At 35.9% G+C, this 27,269-nt stretch overlaps 6 protein-coding genes across 6 annotated transcripts; 4 read left to right on the plus strand and 2 right to left on the minus strand.

Moving 5' to 3' along the window:
- Nucleotides 1–97: 97 nt before the first annotated feature.
- On the minus strand, nt 98–1,044 carry LOC103855485. The gene has a single exon (XM_009132474.3). The coding sequence runs from the start codon at nt 865–867 to the stop codon at nt 331–333; it is 537 nt and encodes a 178-aa protein (XP_009130722.1). The 5' UTR covers nt 868–1,044; the 3' UTR covers nt 98–330.
- An 8,437-nt stretch (nt 1,045–9,481) lies between these two features.
- On the plus strand, nt 9,482–13,343 carry LOC117133046. The gene is made up of 3 exons (XM_033289030.1): nt 9,482–9,811; nt 11,566–11,909; nt 12,911–13,343. Exons 1-3 carry the CDS (start codon nt 9,482–9,484, stop codon nt 13,317–13,319), a joined length of 1,083 nt encoding a protein of 360 aa, XP_033144921.1. The 3' UTR covers nt 13,320–13,343.
- Nucleotides 13,128–13,765, plus strand: LOC103855488. The gene has a single exon (XM_009132477.3). It carries the CDS (start codon nt 13,365–13,367, stop codon nt 13,554–13,556), a length of 192 nt encoding a protein of 63 aa, XP_009130725.1. The 5' UTR covers nt 13,128–13,364; the 3' UTR covers nt 13,557–13,765.
- Nucleotides 13,766–18,880: 5,115 nt separating this feature from the next.
- On the plus strand, nt 18,881–19,364 carry LOC108871320. The gene has a single exon (XM_018657648.2). It carries the CDS (start codon nt 19,017–19,019, stop codon nt 19,164–19,166), a length of 150 nt encoding a protein of 49 aa, XP_018513164.1. The 5' UTR covers nt 18,881–19,016; the 3' UTR covers nt 19,167–19,364.
- Nucleotides 19,365–19,839: 475 nt separating this feature from the next.
- LOC103855496 (fasciclin-like arabinogalactan protein 11) lies at nt 19,840–21,072 on the plus strand. Its single transcript, XM_009132483.3, has one exon. The coding sequence runs from the start codon at nt 20,180–20,182 to the stop codon at nt 20,909–20,911; it is 732 nt and encodes a 243-aa protein (XP_009130731.1). The 5' UTR covers nt 19,840–20,179; the 3' UTR covers nt 20,912–21,072.
- Nucleotides 21,073–22,423: 1,351 nt separating this feature from the next.
- Nucleotides 22,424–25,887, minus strand: LOC103855495 (zinc finger protein JACKDAW). The gene is made up of 4 exons (XM_009132482.3): nt 25,129–25,887; nt 24,440–24,839; nt 23,480–23,736; nt 22,424–23,400 (listed from the first exon to the last, which is right to left on the minus strand). Exons 1-4 carry the CDS (start codon nt 25,313–25,315, stop codon nt 22,730–22,732), a joined length of 1,515 nt encoding a protein of 504 aa, XP_009130730.1. The 5' UTR covers nt 25,316–25,887; the 3' UTR covers nt 22,424–22,729.
- Between the last annotated feature and the right edge of the window lie 1,382 nt (nt 25,888–27,269).

Raw genomic sequence — 27,269 nt, forward strand, 5'->3', positions numbered from 1 at the left:
ATATTAGTGAATTTATGTAAATATATATAGAACTACCACTCTTTTTTTGAGATTTTTTTTTTGTTTTGTTTTTTGAGAGAAGAAATACCACTCTTTCAAGGACGAAAAATATAAATTTTTCATTTATCATTACCCAAAACGAAAAGGATAGGATGATCAAAACTCCATAAAATATAAAAAGAAAAACAAGAAGATGAAATAAACAAAAACAAAGATAATCGAAAAAATCTCATTCGGACCGAAACTATAACCGATCCTAACTGAGTTAACTGATTAACATATCTATATTACCTATTGGATTGATAATTAATTGTATACTAATAATTATTACTAATCCAGAAATCCAATCTTCTCCCAAATCACGTTCCTCAATATCCTTAGGTCTCTTCCCTTTGCCGTTCCACCGATCCCTTCGTGCATCGTGAACGACGACCCTCTCCGCCGCGCTAAATACTCGTGCGGCGGAATGATCCGCCTTCCTCCCGTCGCCGCCGCCGTGTCGCCGTCGTTGGTGTCTTCCTCGTCCTCGTCATCTTCGTCGGTGTCGTCGTCTGGTACCACATGGCTCTTATACTCACTCTTCAGAATCTTCGACCAATCCGGAATGTTAACCGGAAGCGAACCGGTCTTTGGCGCTTTCCGGTTAACGGAAACAGAGGAATCTCCGACTTTCGCCGGTTTTCTCCGCAATCGCGAGATCGATATCGATCTCTTGGCCTCAAATGAACTCGGTAACCGGTGATCGCCTAAATTATGAATATCAGATTCATCGAACTCAAAGACATTCTCGTCGTTTTCGGACATGTCTGGTTCTGGTTGGGGATAAATGTATTTAGGCTTGCCAAAAAAATGCTTCCTTGACGCCATTGATGATGAAAACAGGCAGAGAGAAGAGAAGAGAAGAGAAGATGAAGTTTTTCAGCTGATTTTGAAATTGGGTTTCTGGGTTTTGATCTGCTTGTCGTTGAAGACTCTCGAGTGGGGTTTTTCAATTGAAGGAGATGAGATCATTTTTATAGAGGAGATGTGGTGAAGAGATAAGCTCATTGGTTATGTGAGTTACGACTTATTACAAGTAAACGACAAACGGACAAAGTAGGAGATAAAACAAGAGTGTTCAGCTGTGGTCAGTCTCACGTTCTTATCGTGAGCTCCTTACATTTTTACAATCTCGTCCATTGTTTCTTTTTTAAAAACAATACTCTCACTTTTTCAAAAATCCCTTATATATTAATTGAGGAACATTTGAAAAGATGTAACCTCAATTTTGTATTAATTAAAAGAGACCCCAATGCATAGGTGTCACTCAATTAGGTAGTCAATTACATTCAATTGAAAAATAAGTAGGTCCACATTCGATTTTTATATGTTGTTAGATATATAAGTTGGTCAAACTATATGATATAATGATATGATATGATATTTTTTTTCCTTAAATAAAACCTACGGAATTACCATAAATGACTAATATATATATGACAATTAATGAGTTTAATAATAAAGATTTGATAACAATGTATATCTCCTTCATCATTTTTTGTTTAATTTTATATTATTAAAATAAATTAAACAATCAAATTAGCTATAAAAAGAAAATTTAGATTTTTTCGTATATGTTATATTTTGAATTTTTAAAAACGATAATAAATGACTAAAACTATTAAAATTATTATGTTAAAAATTAATGATCAATGGTTTAACATTTTTATTATAAGAAGATACACATGATTTTAAAACCATATGAGTAAAAATATCATTTAATAATAAAATAAATATATATATATATATATTAAACACTATATACCATAAGATTACATAAATATTTTAATATTAAAATTTTCAATGAATTTTCAAGAACATTTATAAATTATAAACTTATTAAAGATTTCAGATTGAAAATTTTTTTATCGATGATTTAAATATTTTGTTATAAAACGATATGAACGATCATAGAACCGTATGATTATAAATTCTTATTTAATAAATAACTATACAAAATATACTATTCCTAGAAAAATAGGTTGGTCTATCTTAACTTATATTACACTTTTTATTAAACTAACTATCGAATTGATAAATAACGTACCAAAAAATGTTTTGCACTTTCCTTAAATAAAAGCTACGAAATTACCTAATATGATTAACGTATATGTGAAAATTAATTATAATGAATAATAAATATTTGATAACAATTTTTGTATCTTAGTTCTTTTTTTAATTTTATATTATTAAAATATATTTAAAAATCACATTAAATATATAATAAAAACATTTATAATTTTTCTTATATGTTATATTTTGAATTTTTCAAAACGTCTATAAATTATTAGAAATTTGAAGATCCCCACTCTGAAAATTTTGTGATCAATAGATTTTTTTTTGTCATAATAAGTTACAAATGATCATAAAATTGTATTAATATGAACTTTTATTTAATATTATAAGAAGATACACATTATTTTAAAACCATATGAGTAAAAAATATCATTTAATAATAAAACATATATATTTATATATATATATAGATTATACTATATACCATAAGATTACATAAATATTTTAATATTAAAACTTTCAATGAATTTTCAAAAAAATTTATAAATTATAAACTTATTAAAGATTTCACATTGAAAATTTTGTTATCGATGATTTAAATATTCAGTTATAAAATGATATGAATGATCATAGAACTGTATGATTATAAATTCTCATTTAATAAATGACTATATAAAATATACTATTCTTAGAAAAATAGGTTGGTCCATCTTGACTTACATTATATTTTTTATTAAACTAACTATCGAATTGATAAATAATCTACCAAAATTTTTTTTGCACTTTCCTTAATTAGAATCTACGAAATTACCTAATATGATTAACGTATATATGAAAATTAATTATTATGAATAATAAATATTTGATAACAATTTTGGTATCTTAGTTCTTTTTTTTTAATTTTATATTATTGAAAGATATTAAAAAATCACATTAAATATATAATAAAAACATTTATATTTTTTCTTATATGTTATATTTGAATTTTTCAAAACGTCTATATATTATTAGAAATTTGAATATTCCCACTCTGAAAATTTTGTGATCAATAAATTATTTTTTTGTTATAATAAGTTACAAATGATCATAAAATATAACGCATATGAATTTTTATTTAATAAATATTCAAACTAAATAATATATATATATATATATATATATATATATATATATAAACACTAATGATTTAAAGCAACAAGATTGGCTGATCAATTTAGTCGTCCAGTTGAAATATTTCAAAAGTATGTGAAAGACTAAAATCAAAGTACATATGGATTTAGAATAGTAGTTATATTTTACTAACCAAATACCGAAAAAACCGAACCGAACCGAAACCAATCCGATATCCGGATTGAACACCCGTAATCCAAATGAAGCCAAACTATTGTTTCATTCTCCAAAATATAATAAAAATAATAACTTAATCCCGCGCAAGGCGCGGGTCTTATCCTAGTAAGTGTTACTTTGAAATTTTTTACTAAAATTAAGAAATTTGAATAATTGACTAGGATATCCCTCCCTATTTAATGTGTGATCAATTAAATAAAAAATGAATTAAACAAAAAACTATTGGTTAGTTAAAAGGATAAAAATTAGATTTAATGTACAAAATTACATTGGAAACGTAGAGTGATACTTATTGTGAAACAAAATAAAATATTTAAAGTGACATTTATTATGAAACAGATAGAGAATAATCAAAGGAAATGTGATATAAATCATGAATAAAATTATATGTTACCTTTAATTTCACTATTACTTCATTTAAAATTTACCTTCAAAGTTATTGCTATTTATTACAGACATATCATAAAATTTGATTTTAAGATTTTAATGGTGCTAGATGTTCGAAATTTGTTAATCTCACAGAATAACAATTTTGAAAAAATGATTTAAAAATTAAGTGCTATTAATATTTTTTAGAAATTATTCCAGACCTCTTTTTAATATTTGGTTTGTATTAAAATATATACATTTGTTTTTAATAAGAATATATACCTCTTGAAAAGAGGTTGTACCTATTAGAATTTCATTTTAACAAAATGTTTTCAAGGGTTTTTTTTTTCATAACTTCTCTTATGTTTTGGGAATTGGGAGTAACTAAATAAGTAACAAAAAGCAAAAAAAGAGTTTAAAAAAATAGGAGAAAACAACAAGAGTTTTTAAAAAATCTTGAAATACTCTTTAGAAACCACAAAACACTTGTTACTTAATAAACCACTCAATTCTTTTTCAGATAAAGATAAATTGAATAGCTAAATTCTATTACTATTTGTTCTTTTTTTGCTTAGAACATCAATCCCTTAAGATATTGAAGCAATGGGGTTTCTTAATTCACATTTCTGATGCCTTAGCATTTCTCTTTCACAAACAAGATATAGTTACCTACGTTTTGTTGTAAAAGATTATAGTGGGATTGTCCGCAGGGGAACGTAGTCCAGACTATGTGCACAATTATTGGATTGTCCAAAGATGAATGACACGTCTGATTATTTTCACCTCTTAATCAGTAAAACAGACACGTCGGATTACTTCACGTGGACTAATAGGGACATGACGTGTTCACTTACTATTAAAATAAATAATAGTATCATTAGCAATTGGGGATTCACTTGTTTCCACTATATGACTCATTTTCGTTTTCAATATTTGTAGCTTGTCAACCATTGTCTTTGTGAAGTTAAAACAATCAATTATTTCAAAAATAAATAAATAAATACTTAAAAAATATTGTCCTTCTTTTTTTTTTTTTTTTTCCATCTGGTATTATTAAAACGGACCGAAGCCCAAACACAAAAACAAACAGCCTATAGAAAGGCTCCAAACACAAAATCCAAACAAAATTAACCCTAAAAGCCCACATACTGGCCCAATCTACAATGACCCAAACCAACACGTGCCACCGCTTTGTCTCTCCCAAGAAGAGACGTGTAGAAGCCTCACCAGCGAGGCACGACACGCGTCACGAAATCTTTAGCCACCACCGCCAAAAGAAACACGCCGGAAACTGAACGGCGTTTCACCGGACCTCTCCGGAAACTGAACGGCGTTTCACCAGTCTACGCCGGGAGCAAGCGCTTACCCAAACTCACCACTTCATCTTTGCTTCTTTTCACCGGAGAGCGTCAACGAGGAGTCGAGACCTCATCCAAAAGCGAAGCCATCACCCAACCGATTAGAAATCTCTCCCTCACCCTTTATGCACCATCACCGCTTTAATTCAGATAATCAGAGAGCATCAACCAAACAAATCGAGAGCTCATCCGTCCCATGAAGCACGAAATCAACCGAAACACCACTCGAGAACCAGAGAAAACAACAAGAACCGCCATCGAAACGCGAGAACCGTACGACGCGGAGAAGAAGCCGGCGAGACAGATTCAAAAGGAATCACCTTTTCCCGGAAACAAATCCGGCGAAGCCTAACAACGGCTTCCCAAAAGCACAACCAACAAAACGGAAGCGATGAACCGATAGAGCATCAGAGAAAGCTTCATCTCATCTCAGAGAGGAGAGAGAGAGAAGTCCCGATCTCCTTTCGTCACCATTTTCCACCTTCTATTAGTTAATTCAAACAACTCTAAAAAATATTGCAGAAATATTACATCTATAATTTCAATGTTATTTGTGTGGAGGATAATTAAAGTACACGTGGACCAATAATAGGTGAGATGTCGCTTGTCAATAAAAACGGGCCCACTGGACCTCATCTCAATTGTGAAATTACGGATGTTTCAGACGTCGATATCTTGACACGTCACCGACGTCCCTTAATTTTCATTCACTTGATCTGAAACTACGAGAATAGACAAAAAAATGCCAGATATTTACGAGTTACGTACATTGTATACTTTTTTTTTTATCATCTGTATTATAATAATAAACAACATTACAAAAGGCCCATAAAAGAGACCCAAAACATTACAGCAAAGCCTCAAAGATGGGCAACAACAACAAAGAGACCAAACTCGGTCCAACCAGGCCCAGACAAAAAAAAACCAAAAGAAGACACCTTCCACTTTCTCGCCACGCGAAACTGAATAGCGTGAAAAAGACAACACGTGGTAAAAGGGAACGCACGTGTCAAAAGAGTGGCCATCGATTTCAGAAGAAGAAAGTCATCACCGGAACGACTTCCGGACGGCCACCGGAACACACCGGAAACAGGACGCCGCAGAAGAAGTAACCGTCGGATGACTTCAGCTGATTAAGAACCACACCACTAGACGACTTCACCGATAAAAACGTCTTCGATAATTTCCAATCGTGTTCCACCGGAGACAAACCGGAACAGGAACCCAATTAAAGAGATCGCCGGAAACGAGAATAGCAATTAAGGGAGCAGTCGCCAAAACGCCTTAACCATTAACACCAGATCTCGGAGAAGAAGATAGATCGTCGGAATCGAAGCCAGCGGTCATCGATAGGAAGATGCTCCGCCGGAGTCAGAAGCCGGATTGCTCCGTCTAAGGAAGACGCAAACAACCGGAGCCAAAAGCCGACCAACAGTGCTAAGGGAGTCACCAGATGTCGGAACTGGATCTTCGTCGCTGGCCAAAGGAAGCCGGAGAAGATCAACGGAGGCTAGCAGCCACCACGAGAAGTGATGACTCTAGAGACGGAAGCCGGACAAATCGATTCTGTAGTAGCCACCGTTTGCCGGAGTCAAAGCCCGACCATGCGGGAATCTGAAGCCGGAACATAACCGGCTTTCGAAAGTCGGACTCTCTCTCTGAAAAATAGAGATGAGAGAAGAGAGAGAGCCCTCTTTTTACGTACATTGTATACTTATCATGTTATGTGCTACTACTTATAATTTTCATAATACGAACAAAATGATAATGCAACATCCAACAAACTAGAATACTAGATAATAGTATAATATATCATAGAAATAAAGTATTTGTAATTGGTAAATATGCCGAACGATTATCTGATTATAGCAACGGCAAAAAAAAAAAAAATTCTGATCATAACAAAACACGTGGGGTCGCGAATAAATATTCTAGATAGGGTCATCTATGAATGAATGGATTTCTATCTTCTGTTGTTGAAATACATATATATATATATATATACATATTGTCATTATACAAGATACATGTATGATAGTAGAGTAATATATGTGTGAAATAGTTGGATATTATTCACAGCTCCCTGGTTTTCAACGAATGGTGAAAATGCAATTTGATTATCTTGGTTTGTTTTATCTGTTTGCATCATGTATCATAATGTTTATAATTAGGAAAGCATATGTTTGATATATTCTGTTAATTAAACGTATGAAGTTTGTCTTTGTTATCATTTTTTGGTTCAGTTTTGTCTTTGTTATCATGTAGTATAAAAAACTGCCAAATAAAGGAGCGTATCTGTTGAACCAATTGCAATTTAAATAATAGAGTATAGTGTGGCCAATTAATTATTGGTCGATAAGACGTCTCCATAATTGGAGCTTTAGATATATAGCAAAACCCAAGTACCAACAAAAAGACAAATGAAAATAATGCTAGCTAACTCAATAATCGAGCTTCTTATTGAATTATATTTTGCTGTTTATATCTAATTTATGTATAGTTTCATGCGTGATATAGAAAGAAAATATCAAATCGACCTCGGTTCAGCCGCGTGTTATCGTAATCTTATTTGTTTATTACACATTTTCTACTTTTAGGATTTCTTTTGTTGCTTTATCGCCGAACAAATAATTGTTGGAAAATGTCATAGATTTGTCAAATGATCTGCTAATTGTACATGTCAATATATGCTTTTTTTTTTGAACACCAAATAGATTAAACTCCAACCAAATCAGTTGGGTGAAACAGAGTACAAAGCAGACTTGGCCAAAGAGTCAGCCTTAGAGTTTACAGATCTCGAAATGAAACTAAAGGAAATTTGCGAAAAGCTAGAGGATAACGTCTCGATGTCCCGAATGATTCCGAAGATACCAGCCGAGTAGCACGTCGAGGAGAGGGCACTGATAAGTGCCTGACAATCTGACTTGATGCAGAGTGAGGAGATTCCAACGTCGATCGCGTGGAGAAGAGCTGACCGGACGGCTAAGGCTTCAGCCATCAAGGGAGCCGAGACGTGTTCAAAAACACGGGTTCCCTGCAAAATCACATCATTTTCACAGTTCACAATATACCAACCGCAGCCCGCCTTGTTAATCGTCGCGTTCCAAGCTGCATCGGTGAAGCATTGGAGTTCAAAGGTATTCGCAGGGGAAGGAGGTAGTCGATCGCTCTGTACTAGAGGTGGAGAAGGGAGAGATTGTTGAGCTTCATTCCACTCCCGAGCATTGGACACGGCCTTGGAAATAATATCCGAGGGGTCAAAAACCCTATTTTCGAAGATGAGATAGTTCCTTGCAGTCCAAATCCCCCACAGGATCCATGGGAACAGAGTTTCCTTTGCTCCCAAAGGCGGGAGGTTGATTGCCCGTGAAGATTCCAAGAAGGCCGCTGTAAAGGAGTCAGTATCTGCCGGTGAGAAGTCGTTGCTCCAGATGCTCGCTGCCCAGACTCGCCGTGTGAAGGTGCAGTGGAGGAAGAGGTGATCCACCGTCTCGAATTCCCCACATCGGATGCAAGAGATGTTTGTAAGCATGCCGCGCTTTGCTAGATTTTCTCCTAGGGGCAGAGCTCCCTGAATGATTTTCCATAACAGCAGGTGTAGCTTAGGCGAGGTTTTGCTAGCCCAAACTGCCTTGTTTATCGCCTGAAGTGTGGCTCTCTGTGCTTCTGTGGCCTCGTCAACTTCAATCTGTTCCATGGAGGTTGCCACGAAGTATCCAGACTTAACAGAATAATCGCCCGTCCTTGAAGCTAGCCATGTGTATGAGTCCGCAGCTCCTGTAATGCTTGGTTGTAGACGTTGAATCTCCGGTAGTAGGTGCGGTAGAGAAGCCTTAATTCTCGTAATATTCCATTCTCCACTTCCCCTACAAATAAGATCAGCCACTACCATATCTTGATCCGCTTCTGTTGCTGGTCCTATCGGGATGGAAGGGCGGTCAATGCTGAGCCAAGGATCTTTCCAGACCCTGGTACTTTCGCCATTACCTATGACCTTGCCTAACTGACAAAGAAGAAGGTCCCTGCCCGCGATAATACTTCGCCACCCATGCGACATCGTCTTTGTCTCAGGTACTTGGAGGAAAGGAGCTTTGATGCAGTACTTGCCATTTAGGACCCGGGCAAGTAAGCAGTCGGGCTTAGTGATGATCCGCCAAGCTTGTTTCGCAAGTAAAGCCTTGTTGAAAGCCTGAATGTCTCTTATGCCTAACCCACCAAGAGCTTTAGGTTTTGTAAGTTTGTCCCAAGCCACCCAACACATCTTCTTCTTCTCTGGGGAAGCATCCCACCAATATCTCGTGAAAGTGGACTGGATTCGTACGCATAAGCTTAAAGGGAGCAAGAAACAAGTCATGGCGTATGACGGGACCGCCGTAAGCACTGCCTTTAGCATCACGAGCTTTCCAGCACTTGAGAGCTGTCGACTAGACCAAGAAACGGCTTTGCATCGAATACGATCAACAATACCGGTAAAGAGATCTTTTTTCCTTCGTCCAAAGTGTTCGGGTAGACCCAAATACTTGCCTGCTCCTCCCTCCTTATCAATCCCGAGGTGTAGTTTAACACGTTGCCGTATTACCTGCGGGGTCTTAGCTGAGAAGGAGATTGAGGATTTTGATGCATTAATCAGTTGTCCGGAAGATATCTTGTACTGGTGGAGTATGTATAGGAGCGTCGAGCAGGTTTCTTCATCCGTATTAAGAAAGAACATTGTATCATCTGCGAACAACAAGTGATTCAGGCGAGGCGCAGATGTAGCAACTCCAAGACCAGCGAGATGACCGCTTCGTTGGGCTCTCTTACAGAGGCCGGAGAGAACTTCTCCGAATGCTATATTAAAAAAAATTGACTTCCAAAACAATTAATTGATAATATCAGAAAAAACCTTGGCATGGTTGTAAATAAAAATATGGTTGATTTGTCGTTTATATAAACCGATTACCGTGTAACTCAGTATTATCTGTGTTCGATCAAATCATGATATCGTTTTGTGAGTTCTAAAATGATATAAATAATAGAAATAGCAACTACAACTTAGCTTGGATCACCCTCCGAAAAAACTTCAATCTCGAATCGTTTTTAGAAAGCCATGCGAATAGTGTGGTTAAATATACACAATGAAAATAAATCACCAACATCGACCAATCGTTTTGCAGAATTTAGCCAGTGACATCTAATCCTCTTACGATCGACTGATGACAAAATAAATAATGTGAGAATATTTTGTCCAATATTTATGCCCGCGATGTGATAAGTTCACTTTTTTCAGGTGGCAGGTTCGATCATTTGATGCCATCTGTATAAATGAATTAATCTTATATGTAGACATAGAATATCGAATTGTCTAGTGACAACATGATCACCTACTTATTCAAATTTTATAATATAGTGTTTTGCAATATATACTATAATATTATATCTATTTACATAGGTAATCAAGAAAAATATTCTCCCATGTCAGGAATAGAAAAATAAGAGAGAAGAATAGCAAGAAAATAGCAATCTTTCATTATCCTTATCTTATCCAATCTTTTCAGGTCATTGACTAATTTCCAGTTAATCTAAGTATTAAAGTTAGGCATTTCATATTTGGGGAAATTAAAGAAAGGGACACATTGAGACTTGAGAGCCTCTATATATAATATTTGATTTACTTTGCATGTGTCATGTTTTCGAACGATCGACCTAAGCCCAACATAAGAGATGGTTTACATATCACTAAAATTGTGTAGCTTATTTCCTTATTTATTTTTAATAAAAGTTTATTTCTATTTCTGAGAGTAGAGTTTTGTCTTATTTTGTTTTACATCTTTTTGATAAAGGGTTTTCATCTTATTTTGTTTTACATCTTTGCACAGCTATGTTTACCAAAAAAAAATTTACACAGCAATGACAAATACTGAGACGTACTACACATGCATAATAATTTGATTAACATAAAAAGGTTATAGAAATTAAGACGAATATATACTCTTGAAAAGTAAAAATAAATTATGCAAATATACAATGATTCATATCACCACGCTTACATCATCTGAGGAATCATTCAATTAGCCAGAATTAGCATAGAGTGATTACAATGGATCTCTTGACTCTGGGCTTCATTTAATTCTCAGATATCTAAGCATTTTGTCTCATGGGTTTCTTATAATGTTATAAGAACTGTATCGTCAACCCATAAGAATGAGTCCATGATACTCTTATGTGGGCCTAAATAATCGTCTACACTACTTTTTTTTTTTTTGATCAAAATCGTCTACACTACTTAAAAACGTTTAAGCATACGTCTTGACTGAGCCATATGTACTACAAAAGCGATATGCAACGCACAAAAAAATATGTTAAACATTTTGTAACACCCCAAAACTGGACCATTTAAAAATTTCAAAAAAAAAAAGCTAATGGGTTTCTCTACAGCCCAACTAGAAAACCCTAGGGTTTTCCCTTTTCCTCACCTTATAAAAGCAGGCCTCCACCCCTTAAATCTCCCATCAGAAATTTAGAAGCGAAGCCCTGCAGAGAATCCCCGGAGATCAGAAGCCCTAGCCGTCGACTCTCTCTCTCTTCGCGCCGCCTCTCTCCTCCTCCTCTCTCTTCGCCGCGTCACTTCTCTCCCTCCCTCTCTCCTCGCCGCGTCCCCTTCTCTCTCTCTCGGCCGCGTCTCTCTCTCCTCGCCGTGAGCAGCCGCGAGTGGTGGTGGTGGCCGCGTGCTGTCATAGATCGCAGAGCCTGTTTTCTCTTACCTCCTACTCTCAGATCCAGATCCAGATCTAGGCTAAGGTGAGGTGTTCTATTCCAGATCTTGTTCATGTTCTTTTATACTGTTGAATGAGGAATTAGGATGGTTTAGATCCTGATTGATGTTAGGTTGATAGATCATACTGCATAAGAACGCTCGCACTGATTAAGGACAGTAAATGGATTGGTTGTGTTGATTGAATGATTGAATGATTGATTGGTTGATGATCTATTCTTGTTTGTGGTTGAAAGCTAGGATGCTTAGAAAGAATTAAAAGTTAGGTTAACAGTAAACATTAACCGGTTGATTAGATGAATGATAGGTCATCCGTGAAATGGTTGTTTACTGAATTGAGTGTGACACCGAGAACGGGTGGCGTCTTGAAAGGAAAGTAGGAAAGAGTCTAAAGAATAAGGAAAAGGAAAAGATAAGAAAAAGGAAAGGAAAATGAATGAATGATTAGAAAAGTACCCGGGAATGGTGGAATAAGTTACCCAAGAAGGGTGGAATAAAGTACCCGGAGAAGGGTGGAAAGAAATGAAACGCGGCGGCCGTAGCGTTCAAAAACGGCGGAGATGCGGGGCCATAGCATCGGATAAAAATGGCAGGGTAAGAATAGAGGCGCCGGTAAGATTGAGTCACGCCGAGTCTTGGCGGGAAGGGGTCGTAATACACTGCAAAGGCGGACCGAACCCGAGGAACTGGGCGGCGGTCCTACCAGGGCAGGCGACTTCACAGGAAGCAGCATGAAAAGGGGAGGAATGGTCCGCTTTGAGCTGTGTAGGTCCTAAAGTCCTAGGATGATGGAAGTCTTAAATTATTAAACTGAATTCTATGGATTGAGTGATGACTGAGTTCATTACAGTGCTTGATTGTGAAATGAAACTTAATAACTAGCTGATAGGTTGCATCGACTGAGTGTAGTGACTAGACGGTTTTCGTTTCGCATTGAGCCGTATAGAGGCTCATGGGGGAGACTGGTCTAGAATCGCCTCACTGAGTATTAGTACTCACCCCTCTTTTTCCTCTCCCATGTTTGCAGAACTATAAGTGGAAATGTCGACGGTAAGGAAGGAAATGCACCTGAAACTCATGGGACCAGAAATGGGACACACGGAGATGTCGGAAAGGTAGACATGTGTGTCTTAAACCCCGTGCCCAAGAACCCCGGTAGGAAATGGGAAGGGGCGGGTGTTTCACATTTGATAGAAACGTGTAGGAACATACAGAGATACACGCGTGTTGCTCATGCAGGTAAAAAAATTAGAGGTTCCAGAATATTCATATGGTTCCATCGTTTGGTAATTATAGCAAACAAGACCAAGACGTCAACAACCAACTTGGTTCATTATGGATCGTCCACTTGTCCACCTTTCAAATCAACCAATCATTCTCTCTTTCTCTATATATGTCCTCGAACAATAACACTACTTCCCCAACCCAAAACATAATATCTTTTTGAAATATTTCTACAGTTCCAAACCTATCGCTCAAATATGTGTTTCTTTGAAAACCGCTGCGATAGAGATTCTATGGTGGTGAAGATGGATGTGGCATGGTGGATGGAGTCGCCTCCTCCGCAGATAATTTTTCCTGAGAAACCATCTACTTGTCCGATTCTTGAAACGATTATAGAAGAAAGAGAGACCGAAGAAGACGATCAAGAACATGATAAAGAAGACGTTTAATGATCATTTGATCTTCCTTCTCGGGGTTTAGATAGATTTTTGCTGATGTAATTCTCTATAAATGTATAAGACGAGTTTTGTATATTAATTTATAATCATATCTCGTGATAACTGTGAGATTTTTCTGGAACTTACACGTCTTGTAGTTCGATGATCACTTCCTAATACCAACGCATACAAAATGTTCAATTTCGAGCTGACTTATTCCAGTATAATCTCTATGAATTTTCTAACCGAACAGATTCGGTACTAGGAATCCGGTTAAAATTCAATTTTCATACAAACAAATTAAAGTAAAAAGAAGTCTATCCATCAAACCGTATAGGAATTTTCATAATAACCGGACCAAAAACTAACAATATTTTTTAACATATCAAGCAAACTTAAACCGGAAATTAGAGTCACAAACCGGTAGATTGGTTTGGTGAGATGATTTGTCAACCACAAGAATATCTATATTAATAAAGTTGCTCAGAAACTCTCCTCAGGCCTCCACCTCACCCTTCCATATCTTAAAATTCGCCACGTGTCGTCTCCTTTTCTTCTGTTCCGTGTTTTTTAAAAAACGACCCTCTCTCCCGTGTTTTTTCTTTAAAAAGCGGAGCTCTTCTTTTTGGGCTTGCAAGTATTTGTCTTTGGGCTTCTCTAAAATTGGTCCATGTTTTTAGGGTTTCTTTGGGCGCCGTAGAAGTTGTTTCTTGCTGTTCTTCGATTCTTAGCTGTTCTTCCGTTCTGTAACGGCGAGCGTTTCTGTTTCTCATTTCTTTAATCACAGCACTAACCTCAGTTCCACTACTCTCCTCACTCTCTGTAAATTAAACACCATAATTATCATGAATCTATATTAATAAAGTTGCTCAGAAACTCTCCTCAGGCCTCCACCTCACCCTTCCATATCTTAAAATTCGCCACGTGTCGTCTCCTTTTCTTCTGTTCCGTGTTTTTTAAAAAACGACCCTCTCTCCCGTGTTTTTTCTTTAAAAAGCGGAGCTCTTCTTTTTGGGCTTGCAAGTATTTGTCTTTGGGCTTCTCTAAAATTGGTCCATCTTTTTAGGGTTTCTTTGGGCGCCGTAGAAGTTGTTTCTTGCTGTTCTTCGATTCTTAGCTGTTCTTCCGTTCTGTAACGGCGAGCGTTTCTGTTTCTCATTTCTTTAATCACAGCACTAACCTCAGTTCCACTACTCTCCTCACTCTCTGTAAATTAAACACCATAATTATCATGAAATCTGATGAAGGAGGATGTGACAACAGATAGCAGAGGCAATTGCTTTTTGAGTGGATTGTTATCCTCTGAGATATGGAGCAAGTATTCGTCGGGTCAAGGGTTTACTATTATGGGCTTTACTCATTCCAAGAAGCGCTTCCATGGCCGTTTATTAATGTTTGTTTGCTCTTACTCGAGACTGTGAGATGCAGTGGATTACGAGGTATTTGGGAGTCAGTACTGTGACTTCGACAAAGGCACTCTCCGCGGCGATATTAATATCTCAGTCCGTCCTATTACACAAGCGAAGTTTGGCAGCAAGGTCAACAAGTTTCTATCCTTCTTTGTCGTTTATATATTCTGAGCTAACCAATAAAGTAGTATGTTCAACTCATTCTGTTTTCATTCTACTGTATTTGGATGATTATTCGTGTTTCTGTTGGTTCACAGGTGGAAATGAAGAATTTGAATGAGTTTTCACCAATTAACAGGGCCAAGCCAACCAGCTTATGGGGAGAAGTAACTCAGGTAGCATGCTAAATAATCTTCCACTACATTGCAATATCTCTGTTTTTCATTGAACATAGCCACCATCGACTAGCTTGAGTATATATGTTCAGACAGGAACAATAATGAATACATGAATATTGACGGAGAGGTGAGAAAGCTGACTAATGCCCTGCAGAAGATGTTGCACAACTTCTGGTAAGCCAAAAGCAAAGCAAACTACAATTACTATGTTTATGGTGCTTCACAGTTCACACTCTGTCCCACTGAATACATGAATGACAATATTTTGCAGGAGGAGTGAAGTCCCGGACCGTAGACCCCTGCCACAGTGCATACATGACTTAGTTGGGAGCACTTCTACTTATTGAAGCTTTCCCATTCAACTGCTCCTCCAAGCATCAGCCGTTCACCATATCTCGAATCTTTGACCGCGACCAGTGTTCACCACTGCCAAACTTTGCTGTAAATGTTGGTCAAACCATTAGCTAATTATCTTACAATTTGTTGGTTTTGGTGGTGACACTCTTATATGATTCATTAACAGGGAGCGATAACAACCCCGGAGATGATATCCCTGGAACAGTAAGCAGTAGCAGTTACAACTAACCTTTACTGGTGAGTGTGTGACTAGGGGAGCCCTGCTACAAATGCTTGTGGGGTTATGGAGGGAGCTTCTGTTGCTGCAGGTGTTTCGCATGATGAACCTGTACATGGTGGAATAACTGCTGATGGTCCACCACTCCGGAGGCTGATCCAGCAAAGCTGAAGTTCCCAGCATCGTGTGTCGCCAACTCAAGCGTCCACCACTGCTGCTCCTTAGGTTTTTGTCTTCATTTGAGTTAAAATAAATTGTTTAAGATCACGCTACTTATTTCAATGCTTTTGTTGTTGGGTTTTTTTTTTTTTACTTTTTCTTAGCGTTGTCATCACGAAAACTTTGTATCAGCAGTGGTTTAAAAAAAAATATTTATTGCTCTTCAACAAACTACATTCCTGTTTGTTTAAAAATAAGCTATATTCCTGTTGCTATTTGAGAGCTGGTCCTACCGCTTAAATAAACATAGTAGGTAGCTCCTCCTGATTTTGCATCCATATTTTACAGAAGTTGATTTAGCAAACAAACTATATTGATTGCCTCCATGAGTTCTGGGTGATTTAAACTGAGTTCTTCCGTACACATTTAGACACTGGCATAATGCAGCGCTATGGATAAAATCATTTAACGTTCAAGGGTGTTGTCCTTACAGAACGTCACCGGCAAATACTGCATCAGCAGCAGCATTGGTGATTAGGAGGTTACGACCACTGACTCCCATGCTCTATAAAACTGAGCTTTGTTAGTTGCGTTTCCTGTTTTCCCACTGTAGGAACGTACATCTGCATTAGCAAGTTTGTGAAGGATAAGAAGATGATGGCTCCCGACTGACAGGTCCCAAAGATACTTGAAGTGTTCGTCAAGTTTATGTTAAAAACTTAAAAATATAAATAACACGAATATACAAAAGTAGTTTGGTGCAAATTAAAAGATCATAAATAAAGTATCTTCTGCTGTTTGTCCAAGTAATGCAAAGAAGATATATTTTTTCCTTCTGTGTTGAGAGAACATTTGACCCCAAAACGTTTATAGCTTATCGGATTTTAACTGCATCTACAGTTTATAGAGAGTAGGAGAAGTCACAGTCCTATTCATATGTTAGCCTCAACCGCATTGTTTCACAGAATCTCGAGTGGTGTCGCTGACCAAGAATGCATCACGCATACAACGATCAATGGACTTGAAAATCTGGGCAGTGGTGGATGTCTCGAGTTCATGAATTTGTTTTTTTTTGGCTAAATAGTTTGTTCATGAATTCTTCTCAAGCGAGATATTATATAACTATTGCCTGAACTGCCAAGCGTTTAAGGATGAGAAACGATGAAAAGACTTTGATCTATATCAAACATACAACTACACGGTTCACAAAAAGAAACCCCTCTGTTCAAACTCGCAAACCCTACAAGTATAGAACTACATAGACCCATACTTACTGACGAACAGAAAGCAATAACAGATCCATATAATGTGATTTCACATTTCATCAAACTCACACCAACGTAAATAAAAATAGGGTAAATCTCACGAAATATTTACTAGATCAGGGAACTAAAATTTACAATAAAATGATGGGCAACCACAACCAAAAATTAATACATAATAGAATTTAAAATATAATAATTTTTAAAAGAAAAAAATGTAAATAAAAGAAATATTAAAATTAAATATTTAGTTACAATACATAATATAAGTTGAATAACATAAAAAAAAAACTTTTTGAATAAGGTGAAAAAAACTTAGTAACAAAATAAAAATTTAGTTTAAAATACATCATACAACTCAATAATACATTTTATGAATAAATATAAATTTAATAAAAGAAAATGAGAAAGAAAATATACTTATTATGTTGCTTTTTCAGATTTCAAAAATATAACAAGATAAATAAAAAGTGAATTTAATGAAACTTTTTTTCTTCATTTTGGTCATAGTATTAATACATAGAAAACTTTGAAATAATTAAGGAAAACAATCAAATATTAATAGATAATCAAAACACAGAAGAATAAAAGTTAGGAACTAATTTACGATATTGTGTTTTTAAATTTCATCAAAACAAAATTAACAAAAATAAATAAATTTGATAGATTTTTTTTTTTGCTTTCTGATCATTAAACTCAAACCATCAAAAATAAACAAGAAATTGATAAAAAATAACTTAACAAAAAATACATAATCAAAAATAATATTTAGAAAACAATCAAAAACTTAAAGTAAACCTATAGCAAATACACAATAAAAAAATGAACATTTTTTTAAAAAATATTGTTCCATTATATAAAGAACAGATTAAAGTAATTGGGTTCGAATAAATATGTAAAATAAAAAAAGAAATTTCTTGAATTCTAAAAACCTTATCCTAACAAATCAAATACTGATATGGAAATTATATATAAATATAGTGCAAGCAAGAAATACAATGTAAAATAATGGGAGAAGCATATTAAGATTATAAATAAAACTATGTCTACCATGGTCTAAAATAAAACAAATAAACTACATTGCTAAAATGAAAATATCTTCACTAAAACTCTTTAAATTATGAAGTTTGGTTAACCTAAACTAGAATGAAGCTAACTATCATAACATCAAATAACTTCAACCTAAAAGATGATAAAAATAAAATAAAAATGAATCAAAAAGTATACACAATATATAATCAAATAGTAAAAATATAAATAGCTAACAAATAAATATTTTTTAAAGTCAAATTCCCGCGCGAAGCGCGGACCAACCACTAGTAATTTTATATTTTTATTTAGACAAGCTACACGTGTCCGTAAACCAAGCAGTATACGCGTCACTTCTGTTTTTATAATCAGAAGCGCGTCAATCTGAATGTGATACATGAATATCACGTGCGACAAATAGAGACCGCGTCATACTTGACATCCCCACGTGAGTTTTGCTTAACGTGTCTCATCAAACTAAACCACTATTTGCTCTTCCACTAACACTCTTTTTAATAATTTTTGCACGATGATTACGATTGAACTCTATAAATATAAGCGGTATTCGATAATCTCAGACACTGAACATCTCAACAAAGTCGACACCTACTATACTTCTTAGCCAAAAGAAAAAACTACTATACTTCTCGAAGTCAAATTGGAGGAGATATATCTTAGTTTTAATACCTTTTTTTTTTTGAATGGCGAGGATGATCGGACCTTTTGAAGTCCTACCGGCGATTCTTGTTTTCCCAGTGAGGGTCTCAGCTTCGCCTTCATTGGGGACAATATATGAGGAGAAAGATGATGAAAAATTCATTCAACCCGAGATCAAGGCTCGAGAGTTGTAGATTTTGTATCTTGGCATTGTTTTTTTCCTTCTTTTTGGCCTTTTCTTGGTTGTTTTGCGGTTCAAACTCATTTTCATTGACATTATAGTCATGAAATAAAATTGTAGATCATCGAAAATTGTCAAGATGATTAAACATTACATTTTTCGTTATACGAAATTTTTATATAATCAAAATCTAAGATTTAAGATCTCGATACATCTAAAATTCTTAGTTAAATATTTTGATGTATGAATGGAATCTTTCTAAAATTAAGACATTTTACCAAAAAAAAAGAAAGAAAAAGAATTGGAATATTTAAAAGAAAATATTACATTGACTACTAACGACCCGATCATGTAATGGCACCTAAGTTAACTTTAACCAATGTTTTCCACTAACCACACAAATAACATACGCCTAACATATAGTAGTAGGTTGAGAATATTTTTATGTCTCTCATTAGTGTGCTGCTTTTTCCAAAGAAGAAACAAAACAAAAATCTAAGCTAATACTATTAGTTCTCCCTTGTAATAATGTTGCAAAGTATTATCATCCAATGAAGTTCTTTTGCATCATATATATTTTTATTTATTTTTAGTTTTCTTTCTTTCTTTCTTACATCACATGATGATAGGCACACATGTCACATAAATCATGATGAGTAGTATGATTAGCAATCTCACATTTCTTGAATAACACTTCTTCACAGCTTTTGAAGGATCACACGTAACCCTTTTTCAGTTTCATTCTTAATTTTCAATCCTCACCTACCCAACCTCCCTTCAAAGCAATCTCTCGCCCACTCTCTCTATCACTCTTATGTCTAAACAACTTTTGTAATTTTAGTCTAAAAACATTTCCAATCTCTCTTAATTGGATCAATTGAAAGAATTTGTTATAGTTAACAAGTAATAATCTTCATACTAACTAGAGAATCCTACTCTTCACCTTACTACATCTCTCTATATAACAAACCCTAAAACCTCCAACCACACACACACACACGCACACATAGACCAACAACAACAACAATGGCTATATCAAGAACATTCATGTCCTTTAATCTCTTCATCTTCTTCCTCGTTATTGCTACAACCAATGGTCAGGCTCCAGCTCCAACCCCTTCAGGTCCAACCAACATAACCGCAGTCCTAGAAAAAGCCGGTCAATACACAATGTTCATAAGACTCCTCAAGAGCACCCAAGCAGCAGACCAAATCAACACTCAGCTAAATTCTTCCTCGAGCCAAGGCCTAACCGTGTTTGCCCCGACCGATAACGCCTTTAGCAGCCTCAAATCCGGAACCTTAAACTCATTATCCGACCAGCAAAAAGTTCAGCTTGTTCAGTTCCATGTCCTTCCTACACTCTTAACCATGCCTCAGTTTCAAACTGTTAGTAACCCCTTACGCACGCAAGCTGGTGATGGACAAAGCGGTAAGTTCCCTCTTAACATCACGAGCTCCGGTAACCAAGTCAACATCACCACCGGAGTTGTGAGCGCCACCGTGGCTAACTCCGTCTACAGCGATAAGCAGCTCGCCGTGTACCAAGTGGATCAAGTTTTGCTGCCATTAGCAATGTTTGGTTCAAGCTCGGCGGCTCCTGCTCCGGCGCCTGAGAAAGGCGGCTCGGTTACGACTGGTTCAGCTTCCGGTAGCGACGGTGGAGGAGATTCTACTGATTCATCTGATGCAGAGAGGATCAGATACGGGATAATCGCCACCGTGGCAGCCATTGCTGCTTCTTCTCTGTGGATATAACTCGAGAGAGAGAGAGAGAGAGCTATTCAAGAGTCTACATATTGAATTTTAAGAATAACGATGAGTTTAAGTTTTGTTGTAATTTGAGATTTGTTAATGCTTTGATTCAAAACTTTTTTGATGAAAAAAACAATGCACACGTGTTTCGATTTTGATTTGCATGTTTCAAGTGTAACTATAGTAACATAGAGTTATTCTTGGGTTCACTTCCTATGATGAACCTCTAAGTTCACCAACCAATAGGATTTCATTATTTCAAATTCGATATCTTTTAAAAAAGGAAACAAAATATTCTCAAATTATATTATATTTAAAAAAAAAAATAATAGTTACAGAAAAAAGAATTAAAAAAATATATTTTTAACGTTGTCAACAAAACACTAAACCCTAAATCCTAATCCCTAAACCCTAAATCCTAAACCCTAAACCCTTGGGTAAACCCTAAACCCTTGGGTAAACCGTAAAAACTTGGATAAATCCTAAACTCTAAATAAAAAAAAACACTAAAACCCTAAACCCTAAACCCTTGAATGTTTTAGTATATAGTGATTTTGATTTAGAGTTTAGGATTTATCCTAAAGTTTAGGGTTTATCCAATGGTTTAGGGTTTAGGATTAAGAGTTTAGGGATTATGATTTAGGGTTTAGGGTTTAATGTTATGCTGACGACGTAAAATATTTTTTTTTGTAATTACTACTATTTTTTTTACTTTTTAATTTTAAAAACATAATATAATTTGACAATATTTTGTTTCATTTTTTAAAAGATATCAAATATAAAATAAAACAATCTTATTGGTTGGTGAACCTAAAGGTTCATCCTATGGAGTGGACCTAAGAATAAGTCAGTAACATACGGGCATTAACCTTAACTGGGCCTAATATCATTCATTCATATTCGATCGCCCAATATGTTAGTGTCTTAAACCGGTTAGTAACAAACTTAAACCGGTAAAAGGAAGTTTTGGTTAACAAAAGAACGTACCGAAACCCATGATTCACGAGGTTGTTTGGTAGTTATATATATACAATGCCCAGCATAGAGATAGGCTACTGGTGGAATGCTGTATCTCACAATGAGTCTCTACATTTCAAACCTATGCCTTAGTGGCGCAGTAGCTTATGATAGCGTCAGTAAATTGATGGTGGGGGACATAAAATATTTGCAAATTTTTATTTTTATTTTATTGGCTTTGATCATGAAAAGGAATGAACCGCAAAATGTTCTTATTTTATATATCTCGTGTGGAGTTAGAGATAAGTCAAAATTAGATTAGACAATACCTATCGGTCTACTAAAACCATTAGCTGATATCAGCTAAAAACTATTATTAGATGTTAGTCTATGCAGAATCCAAAGGAACGTTGACTCATATTTCGAGAACTATTGAAAGGCAATTTCAACCGTGTACTAAAAAGTTTTGAAAAGCCTGAATATATGGACTATTTTCTTGAATGTCCCATAAACTGTAACAACCAAAGAAAATAACATTTACAAAACAACAATGCAGCAAGATTCAAATCCATGCTTGTCATGGTATAGATATATGATGATGATCGTCATAAAATAGTAAAAGTACATAGCATTTATTGTAAACTGATCATCACAAACATAGTAAAAGTACATATAGCATTTAATGTAAACTGATAGGATGGTATCTTGTCAACTTTTGTCCCCACACTCCGACCGCCTCACAAGGGAGTACGATTCTTTAGACTTGGCTCCTCGAAGAAACTTCCAAACATAATCACAAAATATTGTCCTCCATATTTCTCTTGATTTACGTTCCAAATATGTAGTGAATCGGATCTAATTAAATCAACCCAATGGAGCAAACCTTGCGAGTTCTTGAGGCAAAAACGGATGGCGACCCGTTTGGTGAGGGTGATTCTCGTTGCTCACTCCAAGAAAATCCCGGGTTAAACCCATCTGTTGAGCCGGGTTTAAACCTGACCGATTTGATTGAAATGGATTATTATTATCGACACTACTCGTGGTTACACCACTGGTAGGAGGAGCAAGATTGTGGTTGAAGTTGTTGAGTTGTTGTTGGATCGTCATTGGAGAAGATGATCGAGGAGGAGAAGCGGCAGACGAGGATGAAGCCATTGTTGGGCCGGCGAATAAGGACGGAACGGTGGTGGAGTTGCTTCTAGTGGATCCCATTTGTGCAGCTTTTTGCAAGAGAGCAGTGGCAGACATTGGAGAAAGAGGCTTGTTTTGTTTTTTGTCGGAGGAGGAGGAGAAGAGTGGGGAGAAAGAAGAGTCTTTCAGGGTTTGGTGTTGTTGATGTAGTGATGGGAGTGAAGCTGAGGTTTGTTGTGATGTTGAGGATGATGATAAGGTGAGATTAGGGTTTGTGGAAGTCGTGGGAATTTCGAACTGTTGGTTGTAGTGGTGGTCCGAGAAATCAGAGAGGAATGATGATGAAGACAAGGGGAAGAGGTGGTGGTTCCCGGTGGAGGCCATTTGTACCATTTCGGATGAACCTACGTACACGGAATTGATATAAATCGGGATAATAATGAAAATGGTCTATATTAGGAAAATGATTGAGATATGATGTACCTTGCGTATGCATTTCGCTTAGGTCATGTCCAAACCCTAAACCAAATTGAGAGATAGCTGCATTAATGTCTGGATGATGAACTCCTCGGTGGACAAATCCATGGGGAAGATTTGGATTATTTATAACATGTGAATCATTTGCAAAATTAAGACTTGTTGTTGTAGAGATCGCCGGATTGTTACTAAGTGAGTTCATTCTCGCTCCTTCTTCTGTTAATGCGTCGCAGAACGCTCTGTGTGTGATGAAACTATCTTTCCTATAGTAGAAAGGGTTTAGGGTTTGTATATAAATTTAAATAACAACATGTGATAATAATAATTAATTTAAGAAGCAAGACAAACGCATTGATTATATAACATAGCATTGAATTTGAAATCATTAGCAAAACAAGACATTCTTGGCCGGAGGAAGCATTTATTTCTCCTATGCAAACTCACTAACTCAAGACATGAAGACAGAAACAAACACAAAACATAGCTATTAAAATAAAACATACTGCAATACTTATATAATATATGTGTGTGTGTGTGTGTGTATGTACGTATAATCACTTGCCATATCGTGTGAATAGGAGAAAAGAGTTAAGCCAAATAGACATGTACATATGCAAAGACACAAAATAGATGCTCATACCATCAAAAATCTCATCGAATATCATATCCATAAAGTGTCAGCTTTTATCAAAATCTTAAAACTAAAATTAAATCGTGTCCCTAAAAGTCAGAAACTGTTGAATTAATGCTCTGCGCTCTAATCAAACTTCTCAGCAATATCAAATCACTAGACATTGCACACACATTCATACCAAGAGTATAGCTACATATCATATACTCCATCTATACGTATTAATTAGTTTTTTTTTTCACACAATAGACTGATTAGCGAGTAATAATACTTAAATTCAATATCAACAATACCAAACGTTTTTCATCTCATACATAATTGATCAAATGTAGTACCTGGAGAACAACGTGCCACAGTCGCACTTATACTCACGAGTGCCACAAGTTTTCGCGTGCGCCTTCCAATCAGATTGAACAGCATATTTCTTAGAACATTTTTCGCACTTATACTTCTTTTCCCCGTGCTTGCGGCTATAGTGCTTCTTGATCCCAGTGAGGTCTCCAAGGGCCCTAGAGGAATCATGGTGAACACAAGTCTTGATAGGACATATGTATACTTTCTTCTTTATCACCTCTTTGTTGGACCGTTGCTTCAGCTTCCATGGAAGGTTGTGGCCACGGCGATGGAGTTGTAAGTTCTGATCCCTTTGAAACCCTTTGTTGCAGATCTCGCAGACGAATCTGTTTGTCGCCATGAGGGTTGTTGGCGATAGAGCGATGACATCCGCATCTGGATCTGTCCATATGTACAAATACGATGTATCATTATTTTTGTAAGGGATATATAATTTTATCTAATGAATTCTACGATTCATACATATTTGATATAGTCTTATAGATCATCAAAAAATGTGTGTGCGTGTGTGTTTGTATATATATGTGTGTGCGTGTGTGTTTGTGTGTGCATATTGTATTTGGTTAATAATGTTAATTTCAGTGAAAACAAGATTTTGAAAATATGGAGCTTTCTACAGAATATGTGTGTTTAGATATGTAGAAATATATATGAGTAACAAAGGTGGTACCTGGGTTGCCAGGTTGATTTCTCTTCTTCTTGGCTGATGACGAATTTGGTTTTGCACTAGGGTTTGAGTTGGAATTAGGGTTAAGTTCAGGGATGTGCTGCTGAAGATGATGAATATGCTGTTCTTGATGGACAAAGCCTCCCATGGAAGATGAAATAGAAAATGGATCTCCTGGAATCATCTGCATAGTTTTTTGTGTAGATGTAAACCAGAGCTAAAGAACAAGAAGTTGGTTTTGTTTTTTTTATAAAACCTTGGAAGAAAACAAGAAGGTGATCAGGAGATTTAGAACAGTATACAAACAAAAGAGGGAGTTAATTAGGGGATAATTTGTAGAGGGAGAACAAGAACAAGAGCATCTAAGTTTCTTTTGGTTTTAAGGCTTGGGAATGTTTGAATGTGCTTGACTCTTTGGTTATGCCAAATGACAAGAAAAGACCAAAGAAGATGAGGAAAAAAACTCAAGACGCGGAAGTGTGTATATATATAAATTTTATTGAAAGAGGATTTTTTATAAATTTATAAGGGAACTAGTACAGGAATAAAGTTTTCTTCGGCTAAATAACGCTGAGAGATCTGGGAGTTGTTCTTATAGAGATCTACTTTTTTTTTTTTTTTTGGTTTAGTCAATCTATGAATTTTTTTCAAAAGGGAAAGTAATTGTTTTCAATTAATAATAGTAATTCTGAGAAAAGGCCGGTCTCTTCCTTTCTCGCAGTTACATAGACACACGTGCATGTGTACATCTATAGCGAATTTAAAAGTTCAGAAAATATAAATGTTATAAGGGATCTATATATTAAAATCTACGTTAATATGCACTTGCTATGTTTTGGATCTATATATAAATTTAACTGCACACAGTTTCAACTCCTATTTATTATAAAATGAAGATTCTACGCACCCAAGAAACTGTGTATTTGGCAAAGGAAAATGTTATGTGTCCCAAGACCAAAGCATATAGGTAGCTGTAAAAAGTTCCCGTTTTTAAAAGGGAGCACTATCTTTGACTCCAAAAAGTTTTAGGAACTCAAAAAAGGCCTTTTTGTAATTTGCATTTCCTTTAAACTATTCTCTATATAAACATTTTTAACTGCTGACAAAAAAAACATTTGTAACTGGGAATGCAAAGTGATTTAGGTCTTCTAAAAATGTATTTAGGTTTGGATGTAACTACTAAGTGCATGTACGCCAAAGTCAAAATGTGGCACTAAATCTATGATCTATTCACTTTTTTTGGGTAAAATGATCTATTCACTTTGTCGCCAATAACCTAAATTAGAACGTTTACTTATGCTATGTTGGCCGGGATGACAATGTACTCTTGTTAGAAGTTGAACATGGTTCATCTTTTTTAAAAAAAAATTGAACATGGTTCATACCTAGTTTCTTTTTGCTATTTATTTTAGCAAAAAAGAGTACAAAGAGTCGGAAATATATTGAAAAATAGATTCAAAAATATTGATCATGCGCGTGGACAAAATAAAACTATTTGATTTCTTGAGTGGACTACAAAAATTCCACTTCTAACTTGTACTGTACAAGTTTGATCTTCCTTTTCTTCTTTTGGTTGTGATGTCGAGGAAGTGAGAAGAAAAGGGAATTGCCTTTAAGGAGATATAGATCGGAAGAAATGATGAAGGCATAATTACAGAGTTGGACCAAACATAGCATGTTGTTTTGTAATGTGATAGAGAGAGAGAGAGGGGATCCTTGGCATTTCCCGATGAAGACGATAGGACAGTCCGTGACGCCTGTCTCTCTGTCTGTGGGACCCTCTCTTTGAGCTATGATTTTCATGCACATTGCTATCTTCTAGTATTATCAATATATCGTATTTATCCATTTTATCAGTCATATATCTAGAAGTATATGAGCATCATGGTGACAATGCATGATAAGTGTCACTTCCATTCTTAAGATTTGGAACGAAGTCTAAGACCATGCGCATCAGGGATTCATGAGGGGGTCGTGGGCTCGAGTTTTTAGGCCCGAATGATTTAAAGAAAATGAAAAATGCGTTTTAATCGACGAACCGGTCCTTACGCTTGAACCCGTAAGAGGCGAGTTCATGCCACGCGTCGGGCGCTGAGTGGCTTCTCCTTTCCGCGTTGACGACGAGGTCGAAAGGGTTTCCGCGA

The sequence above is a fragment of the Brassica rapa genome, chromosome A03 (assembly GCF_000309985.2).
Source record: "Brassica rapa cultivar Chiifu-401-42 chromosome A03, CAAS_Brap_v3.01, whole genome shotgun sequence".
Lineage (NCBI taxonomy): Eukaryota > Viridiplantae > Streptophyta > Magnoliopsida > Brassicales > Brassicaceae > Brassica > Brassica rapa.

Coding starts and splice junctions, on each gene's coding strand:
- LOC103855485 (XM_009132474.3), bottom strand. CDS start 867: ATGGCGTCAAGGAAGCATTTTTTTGGCAAGCCTAAATACATTTATCCC.
- LOC117133046 (XM_033289030.1), top strand. CDS start 9,482: ATGGCGTATGACGGGACCGCCGTAAGCACTGCCTTTAGCATCACGAGC. Junction 9,812..11,565: donor TGTATAGGAGCGTCGAGCAG/GTTTCTTCATCC, acceptor AGAAAACCCTAG/GGTTTTCCCTTTTCCTCACC. Junction 11,910..12,910: donor AGATCCAGATCTAGGCTAAG/GTGAGGTGTTCT, acceptor CCATGTTTGCAG/AACTATAAGTGGAAATGTCG.
- LOC103855488 (XM_009132477.3), top strand. CDS start 13,365: ATGTGTTTCTTTGAAAACCGCTGCGATAGAGATTCTATGGTGGTGAAG.
- LOC108871320 (XM_018657648.2), top strand. CDS start 19,017: ATGGCGAGGATGATCGGACCTTTTGAAGTCCTACCGGCGATTCTTGTT.
- LOC103855496 (XM_009132483.3), top strand. CDS start 20,180: ATGGCTATATCAAGAACATTCATGTCCTTTAATCTCTTCATCTTCTTC.
- LOC103855495 (XM_009132482.3), bottom strand. CDS start 25,315: ATGCAGATGATTCCAGGAGATCCATTTTCTATTTCATCTTCCATGGGA. Junction 23,737..24,439: donor TGTGGCACGTTGTTCTCCAG/GTACTACATTTG, acceptor TTTCTACTATAG/GAAAGATAGTTTCATCACAC. Junction 23,401..23,479: donor AAGCGAAATGCATACGCAAG/GTACATCATATC, acceptor CCGTGTACGTAG/GTTCATCCGAAATGGTACAA.